Source organism: Pseudopipra pipra, chromosome 2 (genome assembly GCF_036250125.1).
Source record: "Pseudopipra pipra isolate bDixPip1 chromosome 2, bDixPip1.hap1, whole genome shotgun sequence".
NCBI lineage: Eukaryota > Metazoa > Chordata > Aves > Passeriformes > Pipridae > Pseudopipra > Pseudopipra pipra.
Genome location: NC_087550.1, coordinates 51061199 through 51076270, shown reverse-complemented (window position 1 = coordinate 51076270; position 15072 = coordinate 51061199). Strand labels below are relative to the sequence as shown.

At 35.4% G+C, this 15072-nt stretch overlaps 1 protein-coding gene across 11 annotated transcripts in view; it reads right to left on the bottom strand.

Annotated features, from left to right (window-relative positions):
- The window catches only part of NBEA (neurobeachin), a 473951-nt gene that overhangs the window by 85528 nt on the left and 373351 nt on the right, over positions 1 to 15072 (bottom strand). For all 11 annotated transcript variants that reach the window (XM_064645536.1, XM_064645533.1, XM_064645538.1 and 8 more), the window contains 2 exons: positions 12186 to 12301; positions 3681 to 3793 (listed from right to left, as the gene is read on the bottom strand). In XM_064645536.1, the coding sequence (XP_064501606.1) occupies positions 3681 to 3793; positions 12186 to 12301 (229 nt within the window). The remainder of the gene's footprint in view (positions 1 to 3680; positions 3794 to 12185; positions 12302 to 15072) is intronic.

Genomic DNA, 15072 nt, shown 5'->3' with positions numbered 1-15072 from the left:
CTAGGTATTCTTCCAAAGGAAATCTCAACAAAGAAGAAAATAAGCAGATCACCTGGTGGTTTGATAGTGAAAAGATAATCTATGTATCTATGACAGCCTCTTTCATTAGCTTTTGATCCTGTCAAACAATAAATATAACCTTTAGCCTAGTGTATGTAATGAATAAAACTTGAACCTACATTGTCTAATCAAATGAGAGGTCCAATATATTTCACTGCTATGGCACCTTCCATGGCCATGGACCCTGATTTTGAATCTAAAACTATCTATGTAAAACAAAAAAAAAAGCCTTGATAAAAGAATTTTCAAACACTTCAAAGAAAAAGGCAGAGGAATTTTTAGACTAATATTTAAAAGTAATTTTTCTGAGAGAACAAGTAACATCTAGATGTAAAAATACCACAATAAGGAGCACTACATTAAACCAGAATAAAATGGCATGGAAGGAAAGGACAAGTTACATGTTCAAGATGGCTTTGCAGAAATGTAAATATTTAAATTTGAGCTAAATGAAAAAAGGCATATGTTTTACTCTGTTACTGAGATCGTAAGCAAGCCAAACACATCTAATTTCATCTTCAAGAAACATATAAATTGCATTTGACTTGTATGGTCACTTATGAGTTGTGATATCCCAAAGGTAGTGTGTCATATTTTATAGAGAAAGCCTAGGAATCAAAGATTTAAAAAAATTAAAAGCATTGTTGTCAGCTATCAGAACTGACATTAGAACTTTGTATGAAATTTGAGCAACAATACATAAAATAATTATTTTTAGAAGTTAGATTTAGCACCTACATTTAACTACAAAAAGTACTTTAAACCAAGGAAACAAAGCATGATAAGTGATTTCTCTTTTAATTCAATTCCTTTTGTGGGCTTCTACCACATATGCAGTAGTGTTAGAATTCTAAATAATTTCAGAAGATGGTTTGAGGAGAATTAATTACTAAAAATCAACAACCAAGGCTTTGTGAAACAAAGAAGGGCAAATTTGCAGGGAGACAGGAGGTCAGGAACTGACAAAGGAGATTTTATCCATCAACAATTTAGCTGGAGGTTTGGATTTGCCATCAAACCTGCAGAAACATTTCTCTATTGCAGGGTAAAATCCGACAGAAGGAAGTGGCTCCTCATGGAAAGGATACTGTGTGTGCCTCCCCCCAAGGTCTGGCTGAGACTTGATAGCACACCCTGGTTCAATAATGTGAACAATAAATCACTAACTCTTGCATTTAAGCACCAGGCTACTCAGGATTCACCTCCCTAACAAGGAAAGAAAGGGCTCACTTACAGTTACAGGACGATATTGAAAATTAAAACAGAATTGCCAGGGAAATACTTCAGATATGTTCTGATTTTGAATATTTTTACTGATAATGCAAAAATTGAAACAGGACGCAAGTAATGCATAACAGCCCAAATGGACAAAGTAAGGTATTTCATACTAATTGGTCACTGCATTTTAAAATAAATAATTGATCTATTTTTCCTTTTAAAACTATGGTGAAATGAAATCTATCAGGTGTTACTATAATGAATACTGGAAAAAATAGACAATTACAAACCTTTTATCCTGAGAGATTCCACAACACTTTAGAGATTTCACATGGGTTTTCTCACACATCCAGGGGATAAATGCAGCACAAATATTCCCAGAAATGAAAGAATATTTTCCTATACTAGTTCTGTGCAGGATTGTTTTCAGTGGTCAAAAACCTATCTGTTCCAGAGGAAACCACTGATAACTTTTGGTAAGAGAATGCAGTTATCAAATTGGGCAAGGAAAGCGGCACATTGCATGGATTCTTGATGAAAATAAATAGCCATGGACTCGATTTTACATTTCCTTTCAAGGACAGCACTAACAAAAGTGCAGTGATACTTAATAAGCTATACAAGCACTAATTCCATAATGAGTCTTTACTAACTCATGAGGAAAATCTATTTATTCAGCTATCACACTTCCTGTAGCAATTATATACTATAGTAGACTGCCATAAAAATTTGGATTCAACCAAAACTAAGCACCTAGTGAAGCACTTATGAGACACTGTCTAATCTTGTTGCACTTCACCACACACAGTGCTATTAATACTTGCAAGTGAGTTTGAGAGATTTTGAAAAGTGCAAGGTTTATCACTCTGAACAACTCTGAACCAGCAATACTTTTATACATGCTAGGGAACAAGCCAGTGTAAAATAATCACAGGTGTTTATTTAAGTCATGTCTCTGTGGATCTTTTACTGTTCTTGGCACAGATTACAATAGTGTTACAGAACTGAAACACACATTTGTGAAACATACCTAATATAGTGAAAGGTCAGAACTTTTACAAAACCTAAGAAAATTATCAGCTTATTTGTTTCTATCTGAGGCATACTGTGCATGTAGTGTAAATTCTGGGTTTATTTACTTATTTATTTATTTGTCTAAGAAAAAAGGGAGAAAAAACTTAGGTATCTTTATCTGCTATTATTCATTCAAGTCCTACTCAAATTATTTCGGATGTCTCACAAAGCAGGCTTCTGCGAATAGTTACAATACATGTGGAGATACTGCAAGCATACTCTTTCTGACAGGGATGAGACTGTGACATATCCAGGACAGGATGTCTTCATTGCTCCCCAGGATGTGTGCTTTAAGGGAGGTGGAAAGAAATCCAGACTTAAAGCAGAAGCCCCAGAAACATTTAATGACTGACCAGTAGCAGAAGGGAAAGCATGGGCTGCAGTACAGGACTGCGGAACAGGCCTTGGGGGTCATTTTCTTGTCTCCAGTCTCACTCCTTAAGTCAGTGAGTCACAGCTTCCTGTGGTTTTGAGCCTCACTCAACTTGTACAAGGAACTTCTCCCTCCTGGTTGAGGAGCTGTGGCAAGAATGTAAAAAAGCTGTCGCACTCAAAAAAACCGAAACCTCACACTGGGGATTTTGAAGGACTACCCACCTTCACTGGTAAGATAGTGCACACACTTAGTTGATAGGAACCAGGAATGATAATTCTCATAACTTAGTTTTAAGCCCTTTTTTTTGTCTTTATTTTAGCTGGTCAAAAGTAGAGCCCCTTTATAGGTTTCTGCTACACTTGGCCAGGACAGATCTTCTCTCCAGTCTGTTGACACAACTAGAGTACCGAAGTCAGGTATAGACAACAATGTGATCTTATCAGAGAAACAAATACCAGGGACTTTATCATTATAAAACACTAAAACCTGGTTGGAGGGAAAAAGCCCAACAAATAAAAATAGGGACCAGATACTCCAGGATCTAAAATACAAAATACTTGTTTACTAAATAATTATTAAACCAAAAGGAAGTGCTGCTATTATATTAGTATTCTAGTCACTGCAAAATAAAGTGAAATATTAGTTTAAGCTTTTTATTTCCAAAGGATTAGCTTTTATAAACTAGGGGAGATAATTAGTGAGATTGAGTGGTCTGATGCAATCACGTTCCATAAATCAGAAGGTACGGAGGAGTACCTGCATTTGGAACCAGTAAAGTCAGGGACATGGAAGTACCATAATGCAGAGATTCACTACAAAATCATTCTAAAATGGAAAGGTCCATTTCAGACTTTTATGAGTTTAAGACCTTACGCAACCAGACTATAAACATAAAACAAAATCTCTTCCTAAAAGGACTGGCTGACTGTTCTTTGACAAAATTGAAGCATACCTTTGAAAGATCTCTGAAGTTGCCTGGAAGGGTCAGGTCTAACTCTTCTGATTCATAGTTTGTTAAAACCCAAGGAAATACAGGGTATTGGTTCAGATCATTGTATGTTCGTCCTATTAAAAAGAAAGTTTTAAGAATTAGGAAACAGCGTCCACTTCTCCAGCTGGAAAACAATCTAGTGGTTACATTTGTTGCATCACATGTTCCCAGTTTCCACCACTTGACAGAATCAGGTATAAATCTTCCAGACAAAAGCAGCCATTTAGATGTACTTATGTTGAATCAGAAGTCAACACAGAAATCAACATAATATAAAGAGCACAGTGTCTTTCAAGATCAGCTAAAACACACCATATGCCAATAAACGTTTTCTTTTTATATTTCCATTAAGATATTTTTATAGCATGACTGTAGAAATTTAAAAGAACTAGAATATTATTTTCCTAGCAACTTTATGCAGTATCAGAGCTGGCAAAGATTAAATGAGACTCCAAACAGCAAGGGACTAAATTTGAGGTTTGCAAATCTAGGTCTATCCCAGATAGTCCATATTAACCCATTATTCCCTGTGGTTCTTCTTCACTGAAGAAGTGGTGAGATTCCACTGCAACTGTGGAATCAAAGTGGTGAAAGCCATGTTTGCTTTAACACCATTTTGTGATCACTTTGAAAATAAAAAACATTTCTCCTCCCTAAAAGACAGAGCTGACTGTCCCAGGCCACTCTTTTCAATCATGAAAGAAGCCTTGCTATCATCCCAGCAGCTCAAATGTGCAAAAACCACCTTTAGATACCATTTCAAAGAACAACCTGCAACTGCAATAAACTGAAAAATATGAATTTGTCACTAAGAAAAATGTGTTGGGAAAGGTAGCTATTTCTGCGCTCTCTGGTATTTAGTAGACTCTAACATTTTACTGATAAGACAAATGAAATTTCTCATTTCATTTGGTTGGTTCAGTACAGAACCATCCACCCTATGAAAATGGTGAGAACCACACAATATGCAACATGAGTCTTTAGAAGCAAAATCCGGTCATAAATATATATATGCGTATGTGTGTGTGTGTGTGTGTGTGTGTGTGTCTGTTTATGTAATATAATTAGCAGACTGAAATAATCCAGGTTAACAATTCCCAGTCCTGCAGCAGATTTACAGCCCTGTTTTACTAACTGCTTCCTTGCAGATTCTGGACAGATTCCTGGGGTGCAAAACCCAGCACATGAAAACACAGGCTTCCTTGTTCTGAGTTGCAGTTGCAATTCTCCACAAAAATCATTTCTGCTTTAATGAAATGTGAAACTTTCACTGCTCTACAAACCCCTCATTTTTTCAATAGAAGTTGCTGAACAAAAAGCATGTTTCTATTTTGTACATAGTTTCACTGAATACAGGAAAAGTGCATATTGTTAATAACTGTGTGTCCTCATTTTTACACTTTGAACACATAAATGTTCACAAGAATATAAAAAACAATGAGTTGCAAATACGACTTTGATATAAATGCAGTGCCAGCACTGTGCACTACACACACAAAGATGGATAGAAACAAAACCACTCCTTTAATAACAATGAATGAATGAATGAATTCAAAATGACTCTTAGACAGAACAAGAATGTATCAAAGAACTAAATCAAGAAATATACCAGATTTTATCCATATAACGGTGGAAAAGGAAAGGTATTCTCTGGTAGAATATTAATTCTTTTAGATTCTAGGGAGAGCGCTCTATATGTCTTGAAGAAAGACAACTCTGCCTCATTTTCCACATACATCAAGTCGGAATATTATTTTCCTCTTTGGCAAGAGTTTAATTACAAATGTCTTGTAAAGTTTCTTGAGATTATCAAAGTTAGAGTTCTATAAAATATGGCCTCTATAAAACTATAGCTTCATACAATAAGAGTTTTTCTCATCATCAGAATCCTTAATTAACAGAGGAGTGTGCAAAAGCTTCCACAATAGAAAGACATTTGTGTTTATGTAGACAGCAGACTAAAAGAAATTCGAGATCTAGGAAAAGAATGACTGAGATGACTGTAGTTTATTACAAAGCATAAGCAAAAATAAAGATTCTTCAGAATCAAAACTTCAACGGAAAAGAGTTCAGAGTAGCAAAGATCTTCAACTGTAACCACTTTATAGAAACATTTGAAAAGGTGAGAACATCCTTTTGCAAAATTTTGAAAGGAAATGTAGGGTTATCCAAAATTAATTTTAATTTCAAAACCAAGATTTTTTCATATTGTGATTTCATTTAGTTTTGATACTTATTTCATTTACTTCATATCAATTTAATTTCAATATTCAACCAAAAGATTTTGACTTTTTGTTCCCATTCCATATGGGAAAATCATAAATCTGTGAATAAGTCAAGAAAAAAAGCAATCCTGAGCCTAGCCGCTGTGAGCTCTTCTTTGTTGAGTGATTACTTATAGTATAGACACATGAAGAAAGTATCATGTGACATTAGTTCCATGTCAGAACACTGCAGTAACTCCTGTGTGCATTTTTTTACCCCACAATGAGAAACAATTTGAAGCGGTTTATCTCTCAGCTTAGGTAGGATAAGTGGCAAACAACAGAGCCTTTGTGATTATGTATTTGATAAATATAAGCATAGTCTTGTGAAAAAATAAACAAAATATTTTCTTCTCTCCTACTTCAATATTTATAAAACATGTTTTATTTATGAAGAGATTAACTACTAAGAATAGCTATTAATTTGTTTAATAAAAAAGTTAATGATTTATTTTTATTAATACAACAATTTTTTTCTTAATATCAACAAATAAAATGGACTCAAGAACATGAACTATAAATTAAATTGTGAGAGGACAACCAAACCTACATGGTAAGTTAAGACCATACATCTATACTTATCTGAGTGGAGGACAGTGATCTAGGCCTATAATGGGATTACAAGTCCATAGTTCTAAACATGCATAAATATCAGTGGTTTCACTTTATTAGGAATGCTGTCTTGATCAATTCTGGCTTCACAACTAATGATTTTCAGAATAAAGTCAGCAGATGAATATACTTAGCCATCTCATCAATTGTCTGGTTCTTCCAGCAAGAACTATTTGGCTCTTTCTTTAGCTAAATAAATATAAAACATAAAACCTGTACCACTATCAGTAGGCTCTATACCTTTTCAGAAGCTTCAGATTTCCCTCAAGTAGGTTTACAGAGATTAATATTAAAGGCTGAATATTAAATATCGCAAGCCTGTGACACTAATCTATTTGAACAATAAAAATGAGGCATAGTAAATGAGATCTTATGTTTCTTCATAAAAAAAAAAAAACACAAAAGTTTTTAATTAAACCATCCAATTTAATGTTTTTATATGGCACTTCAGTTTTGAAGGTAAAGCGAGCTAGAGACAGCTGACAAAGAAATTATAACTGCAATTCCTTGGTGAAAATGTTAATGACAGCAAAATATTGTTTAATTAGATGATTGCAGCATCTGGATTAACACTCTTTAAGAGCGATGTTCCTGTGCTTGTCTGCTTCTTCACACTTTACAGACATTTTGTCATCTCTAGGTCATTAGGAAAGAATTTTTAATGATTTTTCTAGAAGCAAGTAGTTCAAGTTACATCTAATTAGATGACAATAATAAGCCCAACACATGCAGTAGCTAAATATATACATAATTAACCAGTGAGGGCTTGTACATCACAGAGTAAAAAAGTGGAAAAAGCTAAACAGGCGAAAAAAAAGGGGGGACGGGGAAGAAATTTATTACCTAACTGAAGATGTCATTTTTTTTCCACAAACCTTTAAAAATAATACTCTTCCCACTACAAGAAATTGCTCACAAGAATTAAGGATGTAATTATTCTCCATTTCTTTTAAAAGCTGTGGCATAAAGGATTTAAAAGACTTAAAATTCAAATAAATACAAATGCTATCACATATTTAATATATTACAATTTGAAAAGAAAAACTCAGCAGGAATCAGTTAAATACTGAGAAATAGACTTGAAAACTAGACTTCTAACTAAAAGAGTGAGCACTGCAACCATATTACAAAACGACTTCTTGTTCCCACTATTCTTGATCCCTTTTGCCGTGGTGGGACTACTTCTAAGTGCTCTTTTCAATAAATAATCTTTTCAATAACCTTGTAACTGAGAATAGTAACAATTACTTGTTTCCTATATCACCCAGAGGGTTCAGTTGACACATATGCTGGTCCCATGCAGAAAGGACAATTAGCATAATCATAGCTGCTTCCAAGTCTTCAAAGCAAAAGGATCCCTGAGAAAGAAATACAAAGGAGGAGGGGGAAGGTGGCCAGGAAGGCTTGTCTACACAACCAGGACAAAAACCAGGGGTAACACTGAGGCTGATTGATAAGCAGCAGAGTGCAGTGTTTACCTCTGGGACGAAAACCCTGAGCTGTAAACATGATGAAATATGCTTGAGCCAGAAAAGAGGGCAAGAAAGAGGTGAAGAGCCTGGAAACAGAATAGGGAGGTGAGAAGATTGAAACTAGAAGGCCAGAGAAACAGGTTGAAACAAGACTTTATAGAATTTTGAAGATGGAGAGCGATTTTGAACTGAAATTGCAATGAGACATCAGGCCAACCAACGCAAGTGAAAACAGTCATATATTCTTGGATAGGAAATAAACTAGAAAGAGAGATCTTTGAGAGCTGAAGTAGACAGTTATTAAGTCGTGACTACAGATCACAGCAGAAACAGTTAAACTAAAAATGAAGTGTGGAAACATTTCAGATGCTGATGTAAAGATTAAAACAAAAGTCATAGGAAGATGGATTTTTTCCAAAGGGACACTTTGGTATTTCAAACATGAACAACATATAGGATAGGCAGGAGCCATTCTTGTCAGGATAAACATACCAGCAAAACAGGCAGAGATTTAAGAAGAGATTCATATATTTATTTCAGTGGTTCTGTTGTTCAGAGTCCAACCAGTCTATGTAATTAACAGTATTAACAAGCAGGCAAAAGACTTCTTGTGGGAAAGGACCCATCTGCATGATGCCACAAACAAAAGAAATGAGCTGGTGTCAGAATCCTTAGTTCTGAACGTCTCTCTTCCAAGGCTACTGCTTCTTGAGTAATTTCAGAAAAGGACCACAAGAAAATGGGAGTGCTTTCATACTGTTTTGTAAGAACTAAATATTAAATAAACACCATTGTAAAAAAAAAAAAAAAGGAAACTACAAAGAATTAGCAAAAGATGCACTAAACCACGTTGTTAATGGACATCTACTAAGATGAGAAGGAAAAACAGTGAAGTGACCTTACTTATCATCTACTTACCAACAGATAATCCACATTTTTTTGAAGTGTCAAACCTCCATATTTCTGACTAAGCTACAGCTCAGATATGCTGAATAAGTCAGTAGGAGTTAAATGGTGACATGAATAAAAAAAATTTGATGCATATATTTCTCAATAGCTAAGAACAATAATATTGTTAGAGAATAAGATGCTGCTTAAATAAACAGTTATATTCCGAAACTAGGTCATCACTGCCTACATGAACAATTACTGGCAAAGAAGTTGCAATTTTTAAGAAAATATTTCTTATGGAATCTCATTACAAAAGAGAATAATTAAAAATGTATTTGGAAATTGGATTTCCAAGAAGAAAAAAAAGAAAATACACGTCTTCACTTAGGAAAGGAGGTCACAAGCATATTCTGTATTCTATCTTTGCATACAAAATAGAAATTTCTGTATTTTCTTCTGACTGACGAGGGTCCTGTGTACAGTGCATTTAAGAATTTGTGCCTGTTTAATATAGATGTACATGGATAGTTATCAAAACAGTGTATATAACTCTTATCAAAACTAGGGCAACAAGTACTAGAGGTACTTTGCTTCCAGTACTGTATTTATGATAGAGTTATTAGTTTTTCTAGTGCTTCATTAGAAAACATCCATTTCTTGTAAAGGGAATATTTCTGAGGAATGCTTTTCAACAGAAGACTTACAGAAAATACAGGCACAGCTGTAAAAGCAGCAGTGTCATTCAGGCTGCCTGCAGTTTCCCAGATCTCAGTCTGTGGCAGTACCATGCCACGCAATAGTGGAGCAATCAGCTTGGGGATGTGAGAACTTTTAGGCTGTCTAACACATATTTAGGTTTTGAAGCTTTCTTCCCTATGATTGGACTTGGAGCTCAGGTGCACTCCATTGTGGGTGGGTTTCTGGTTTGCCAGGAGCTTTATGATGAGATTCTTTGCAATGCCCCCAAGTTCTTAACGAGTTTTTGGAAGTCAGCTACCTAGATGAAGTACAGACTTCATTAGAATAGAAAACTAGATTGATCTAGATTATATGAATCTATGAGATTTACCAGTATAAGACTAATACACATAAATTTGCTAGAAATTAAACGCTTTGAGTCAGAGAGAGATACTCCAAAGGTAGTGACCAATCTACTTTTCCAAATACAACACAAACTCATGAATATACACCAAAAATAACAAATAGTCAGTAATCCTTCAAACTTCGGCCATAGCAGGTGGTACCTAGAATGGTAATGTCAAGTCATCCTGTTGTAAGGCAGATGAATGCTACCAGATGACTTAAGAGAAACTTGTCTTGTACAACCACCCAAAGTGTTTGGCTACAAAACATGCCCAGCAGTATTAGTATTAAACAAAAGGTCAAAAAACATTTCTTTTGAGACCTCTGAGATACTCTGAAGGAATCTCTCCAGGCTGAATTTTGTTTACTGATGAATACTTTAGTGTGTCACTGGAATTCCTAATTGACTTCAGACATAATGGTGTCTTCTAGGTTTGGATGCTTTGGTGATGTACCTAAAAGTAAATGACCTTGAAATTTTAAACTGATTAAAAATGAAAAATAATTTATAAAAAAATTGGCTCAGCTCTTGTGTACTCCCATTTAAAGAGAGTTAGTCTCACTGCTTACAGAAGAAATGAATACATAAAAAGGAAATTACAAGCAAAGGACTTTTCTGTCGTTATTGTATTGGACAAGGACTGAGAGGACCTAGGCTACCTTCCTAGCTCTCCAGAAAAATCCTCCAAGTCTGGGTGAGGCAGTAAGAGAGCTTGCAAGGCTCTGCCTGTACTTCCTCATCACCAGAAGGGTAGCTGATGTTAAAGAGCCATGAAGCAGCTGGAGACAGGCCAGTGTCCAGAATCAGGATAGCAGCATTCTCATGGCACTGTGCCAGAGGCAATAAACGCTCAGCAAGGCTCCTTCCTCCAGCAGAGAACTGCGGAACTGTAGCTATAATGCTTGGGAACCAAGCTGGTGAGCCTTCATTGGACTTCACCATATGGACTTTCTAACCCAGATGTCCAGTAGTTTCAGGGACTCCGCTTTTTGCTTCACTGCATAAGGTAAACATGCCCTCAGATTTCCAACTGTTCAGTAGTAGCACTTCTGTACCACATCGGGATAATTTGATGACACATTTATTAATATCTATAAGACTGGATATATGGAAGATGACTACCATGCACAGCAGCAAAAGCCTTAAGGTTCAAAGCAAGCGAATTTGACAGCTCCTGAATTCTGCCACTGCCCTACTGGGCAGAATGCAGTGACTGTCCTCAGACTAGTCAGTGTAACGAGTGCTACTTTTAGGTTTCACACTGACATGTATCTTATATCTGGCCTGAGGATAACCTTGAGCATAAAAGTCAGGACCAAGTAAAGATGAGAGTTGTAACACTAGAGTACAAAGTGATGCCTGGTGGAATTTAATTTGGGTTTCAAATTAAAGCTCACTGAAGTGAAATGTCTGAGGAAGGCTCTCCACGGGCAGGTTTATAAGCAGCATGTGTGCTACAGGCAGGAATCCTAGTAGTAGACAACCTCCTGGAAATTTTTGTATATGGTCTAAAAAACATTTTTACATTTAAAATTACCATAGGAGAGAATACATAGAAAAGGGAAAGGTGAAAGGAATAATATCATTGTGAATGTTTAATTAATGACAATTGCCAGAAAAGCTCTTCTTTTGCCAATAACAAATGGATGTCTACGGCAGTTATTTCTCATTTTAAATACCTAATCTGATATTATACTTCAGCTCAAAGAACTAAATGAGAAAAGATGCTGTAATCTAATCATATCACAATCCAGGTGACATCTGTACTAGGCAGAATACTGTTGTTATTCTGCTGTCTAGTTGCTGTTGCAGAGAATGATGAAGTAGTGAAATTACATTTTCCCATTATTATTTCCAGACACTCTCTGGCAATGGTTTGTTGACTCTAATAAAGCTTCAGACAAAACTGTCAGCAGAGGAAATGGCAGAAGGGGAGCAAGGAACAGCCTCCACAGCAACACATGAATCTAAAGTCTCAGTGATAGGTTGTGCATTTTCTGATAAAATTTAATGTGTGTGTTTCCGAATCTATCACAAAGCTGCAGCTGAATTCTAGAGGGATAAATGTATTCTATCGAGTCACGGTGCTTAAGACTTTGACAAACAAACGCATTATGAAGGATTAAATCGTCAGAAGCCTTACCTGCTATAGTATTGAGGAACATCAAGTATTCAAAGTTAGATATCTCCCGTCTCTGCCAGCGCTGAGTCATGTTGGAGGATTTATAAAGCTGTCGGGGTGTGGCCAGAGAGATTCTCCTAGGAAATACATTTAAAGAATTATTTTTTTAAGAGTCATCTTAAATGTTACGATGTAGGGCAACATAATTAGTGTGATTAATTTCAGATTCTCTCAGAGGCTTTTTTATGTCAAGAAGATACTATTACCTTATTTGAGAAATGGATAAAATTAAGAACTATATTTTATTTTACCACTACTACAGCATTGTAATAAATCAGAATAATATGTTGTGTTTTATTTTATTCTGAATCTGGTTAAAAGACCGGGAGTAAAAGAACTGCAGACCTCCTGGTGCCTGGCTTGTCTAGCAGGAAGAAAAGAGGAATACCAATTTCCTGTTTCAAAGGTATATATTGAGATAAGTTCATTAAGGTGAGTGAGTGATAGATTAAAGTGCCATATATTTCCATCACATGGGTTGAAGATATTTATTACACAATTTGTGCACCTCTTCCCATGATCCTTTCCTATATCCTAGTAAGCTTCAAGACTTCTATTTATAGCCTGGTTTCTGAAAGAAACAGGGCTTACTCAGTTATCTGCTCACCTGTTCATCTATCTCTCCATAATGACTTCTGAATTGTATTTAATTCAAATTAGAAAGAGGAGCAGAAGCTTTTACGATAATTTCCACACATTTTCTAAAACTTTCATGACTGGATAAGGGAGAGAGAATCAAACTACATGCCAAGGAAAAGAAAAGCAGAAAACTTAAGCTCTTCTGCATTCAATTTGTCAACATCACAATAACCAAATACCATACACCAAGTTCTAAATTATCCATTGTATATTCTGTCCCTGGTTGGTAAAATATAGGGGACTAGAGTCAGTCTAGACTAATGTATTAAAGAAAACAATCTGCAAAAAGTAGAAACACGCTCATTGCTCTCAACTCATTTCTAGAGAGAATAGTTCTTGCCTGAAAAAAAAGACAAGGAAAATCTTTGGAAGGAGAAAATATCCTCAGATACATTTTTTTACAGAAATTTAGATCTTATAAGTGTATCAAAATAAGGAAAATGTTTATACCTCTTAAAAATAACAACAACAAAGAGGGTTTCCAATGTGTAGTCTGAATTTGTTGAATTTAAAGAATATATCTAGTAGTACTTCTATAGCTTGTCAAGAGTAAATAGGGACACAATGCTTCAGCTTTTAGTTGCACACTAAGCACACTAATTGTACTTTTTCTAGACTCTGAATGCTCAGTATTTTCTTAAAGTTATATGCAAATTGTCAAATTGGGCAGTGTTTACAAAAATGTGAACCATCTACTTCTAAAGATACATGTACATACTTCTATATATGCACTAAACTCTACTTCCAGAGAAATTATGAGTATTGGTATGCGATTGGCGTGTACAGGCACAATTTTGTGTCTAAATTGCAAGTGGGCAGGTTGTCAGTGTCTGCCATACTTCAGGTTACAAATAGGGCATACAGAAATGACCATGCAAGTGTATTCACCCAAATAGCAGGACATAGGGTCTTGCCACATTGACTAGCCTTATTTTACAGTACACTCTAGGATGCCAAAGGTAAATACACTTTACTACTACACAGGAGGCAATACAAAATGTTTTAAAGTTATTTCTATTACACTTCTTATGAAACAAGTATCTAAAGAAATATTGGAATGTAATCATATTTTATATTGCATTTTATAGATTAACAATTAGTTTTACAGTGGAACTCTCAAAGACATATTGTTCCCAGAAAATTTTGGCTAACACTACACACAAATTAGTCAACACAGAAAATAAAAATACTAAGGAGATCATTAAATTTACAAAGCATTTCTGTCACCAACTTTGTGTTCCACCCGTGACAAAATATTTATGCATCAGTACAGCTTAGTAGCTGCTTTTAGACTTTATTCACAGTCTTCTAGGGAGTCTCAAAAATCTATAAACTGTCAAGTGCTGGACTTCACATTTGAATACCTGATTTGAGCACACTCTACAGAAAATCAAAATATACCAAAAAACTTCCTTATTTACTCCATACCTAAGGTGTTTGAAAGATTCACAGTTATTTCAGCAAAGACTGGAAAAAATTATGCACAATAAATTGGTTCCATGACTGCTTGTTTCAGCTAACACAGGAAGACCCACTGTTTTCTGTTTTGCTAAATCCACCCAACTTTGATCAAACTATTTCGCAGAAATGAATGTGCTTCCTTTGCTTCTAGAGAACCATGAAACATCTACTCAAAATGGAAACTGCAGAAGACTCTGAAGTACAACGGAATGATTCAATTTTTCAAGTTTTATACGTTTAAATGTGTTTAGAAAACATTTCATGCCATTTTGTTGAGGGAAGGGATGTTATATATTCCATATGTGGAGTATGACACAACTCTTTTCACAGTCACTTTTAATTTAGTAAGCTGATATTGAATATAGTTATGGTAACTCTCAAAACACAGTTTTTGCAGCAAAAAGTTCATAATTTGAATTTCTTAGCTTTAATAACTGGAGCTATGGTTTTCTCTAATGCATTAACAGCTCACAGAATTTCAGTGAAGGTGCCAGCATAAGTTTAGTGGTGAAGGAAGATACTGTATCTTTTACAAATTCTTTGATCTCTGTACACTTACAAAACCATCAGGCAGCTCACAGTTGGTTTCTAAACTTGGTGTTATCCTTAAAAAAAAAGGCATCAGTAAATTACACCTGAGGTGTTAAAACCCTCAAAAGTAGTCTGATAACAGCATGGTAAAAATGTGGATACTACCCTACCTATGTAGAATCACATGGACCTGCAGAAGTAAGTTAAAAGGCACAGC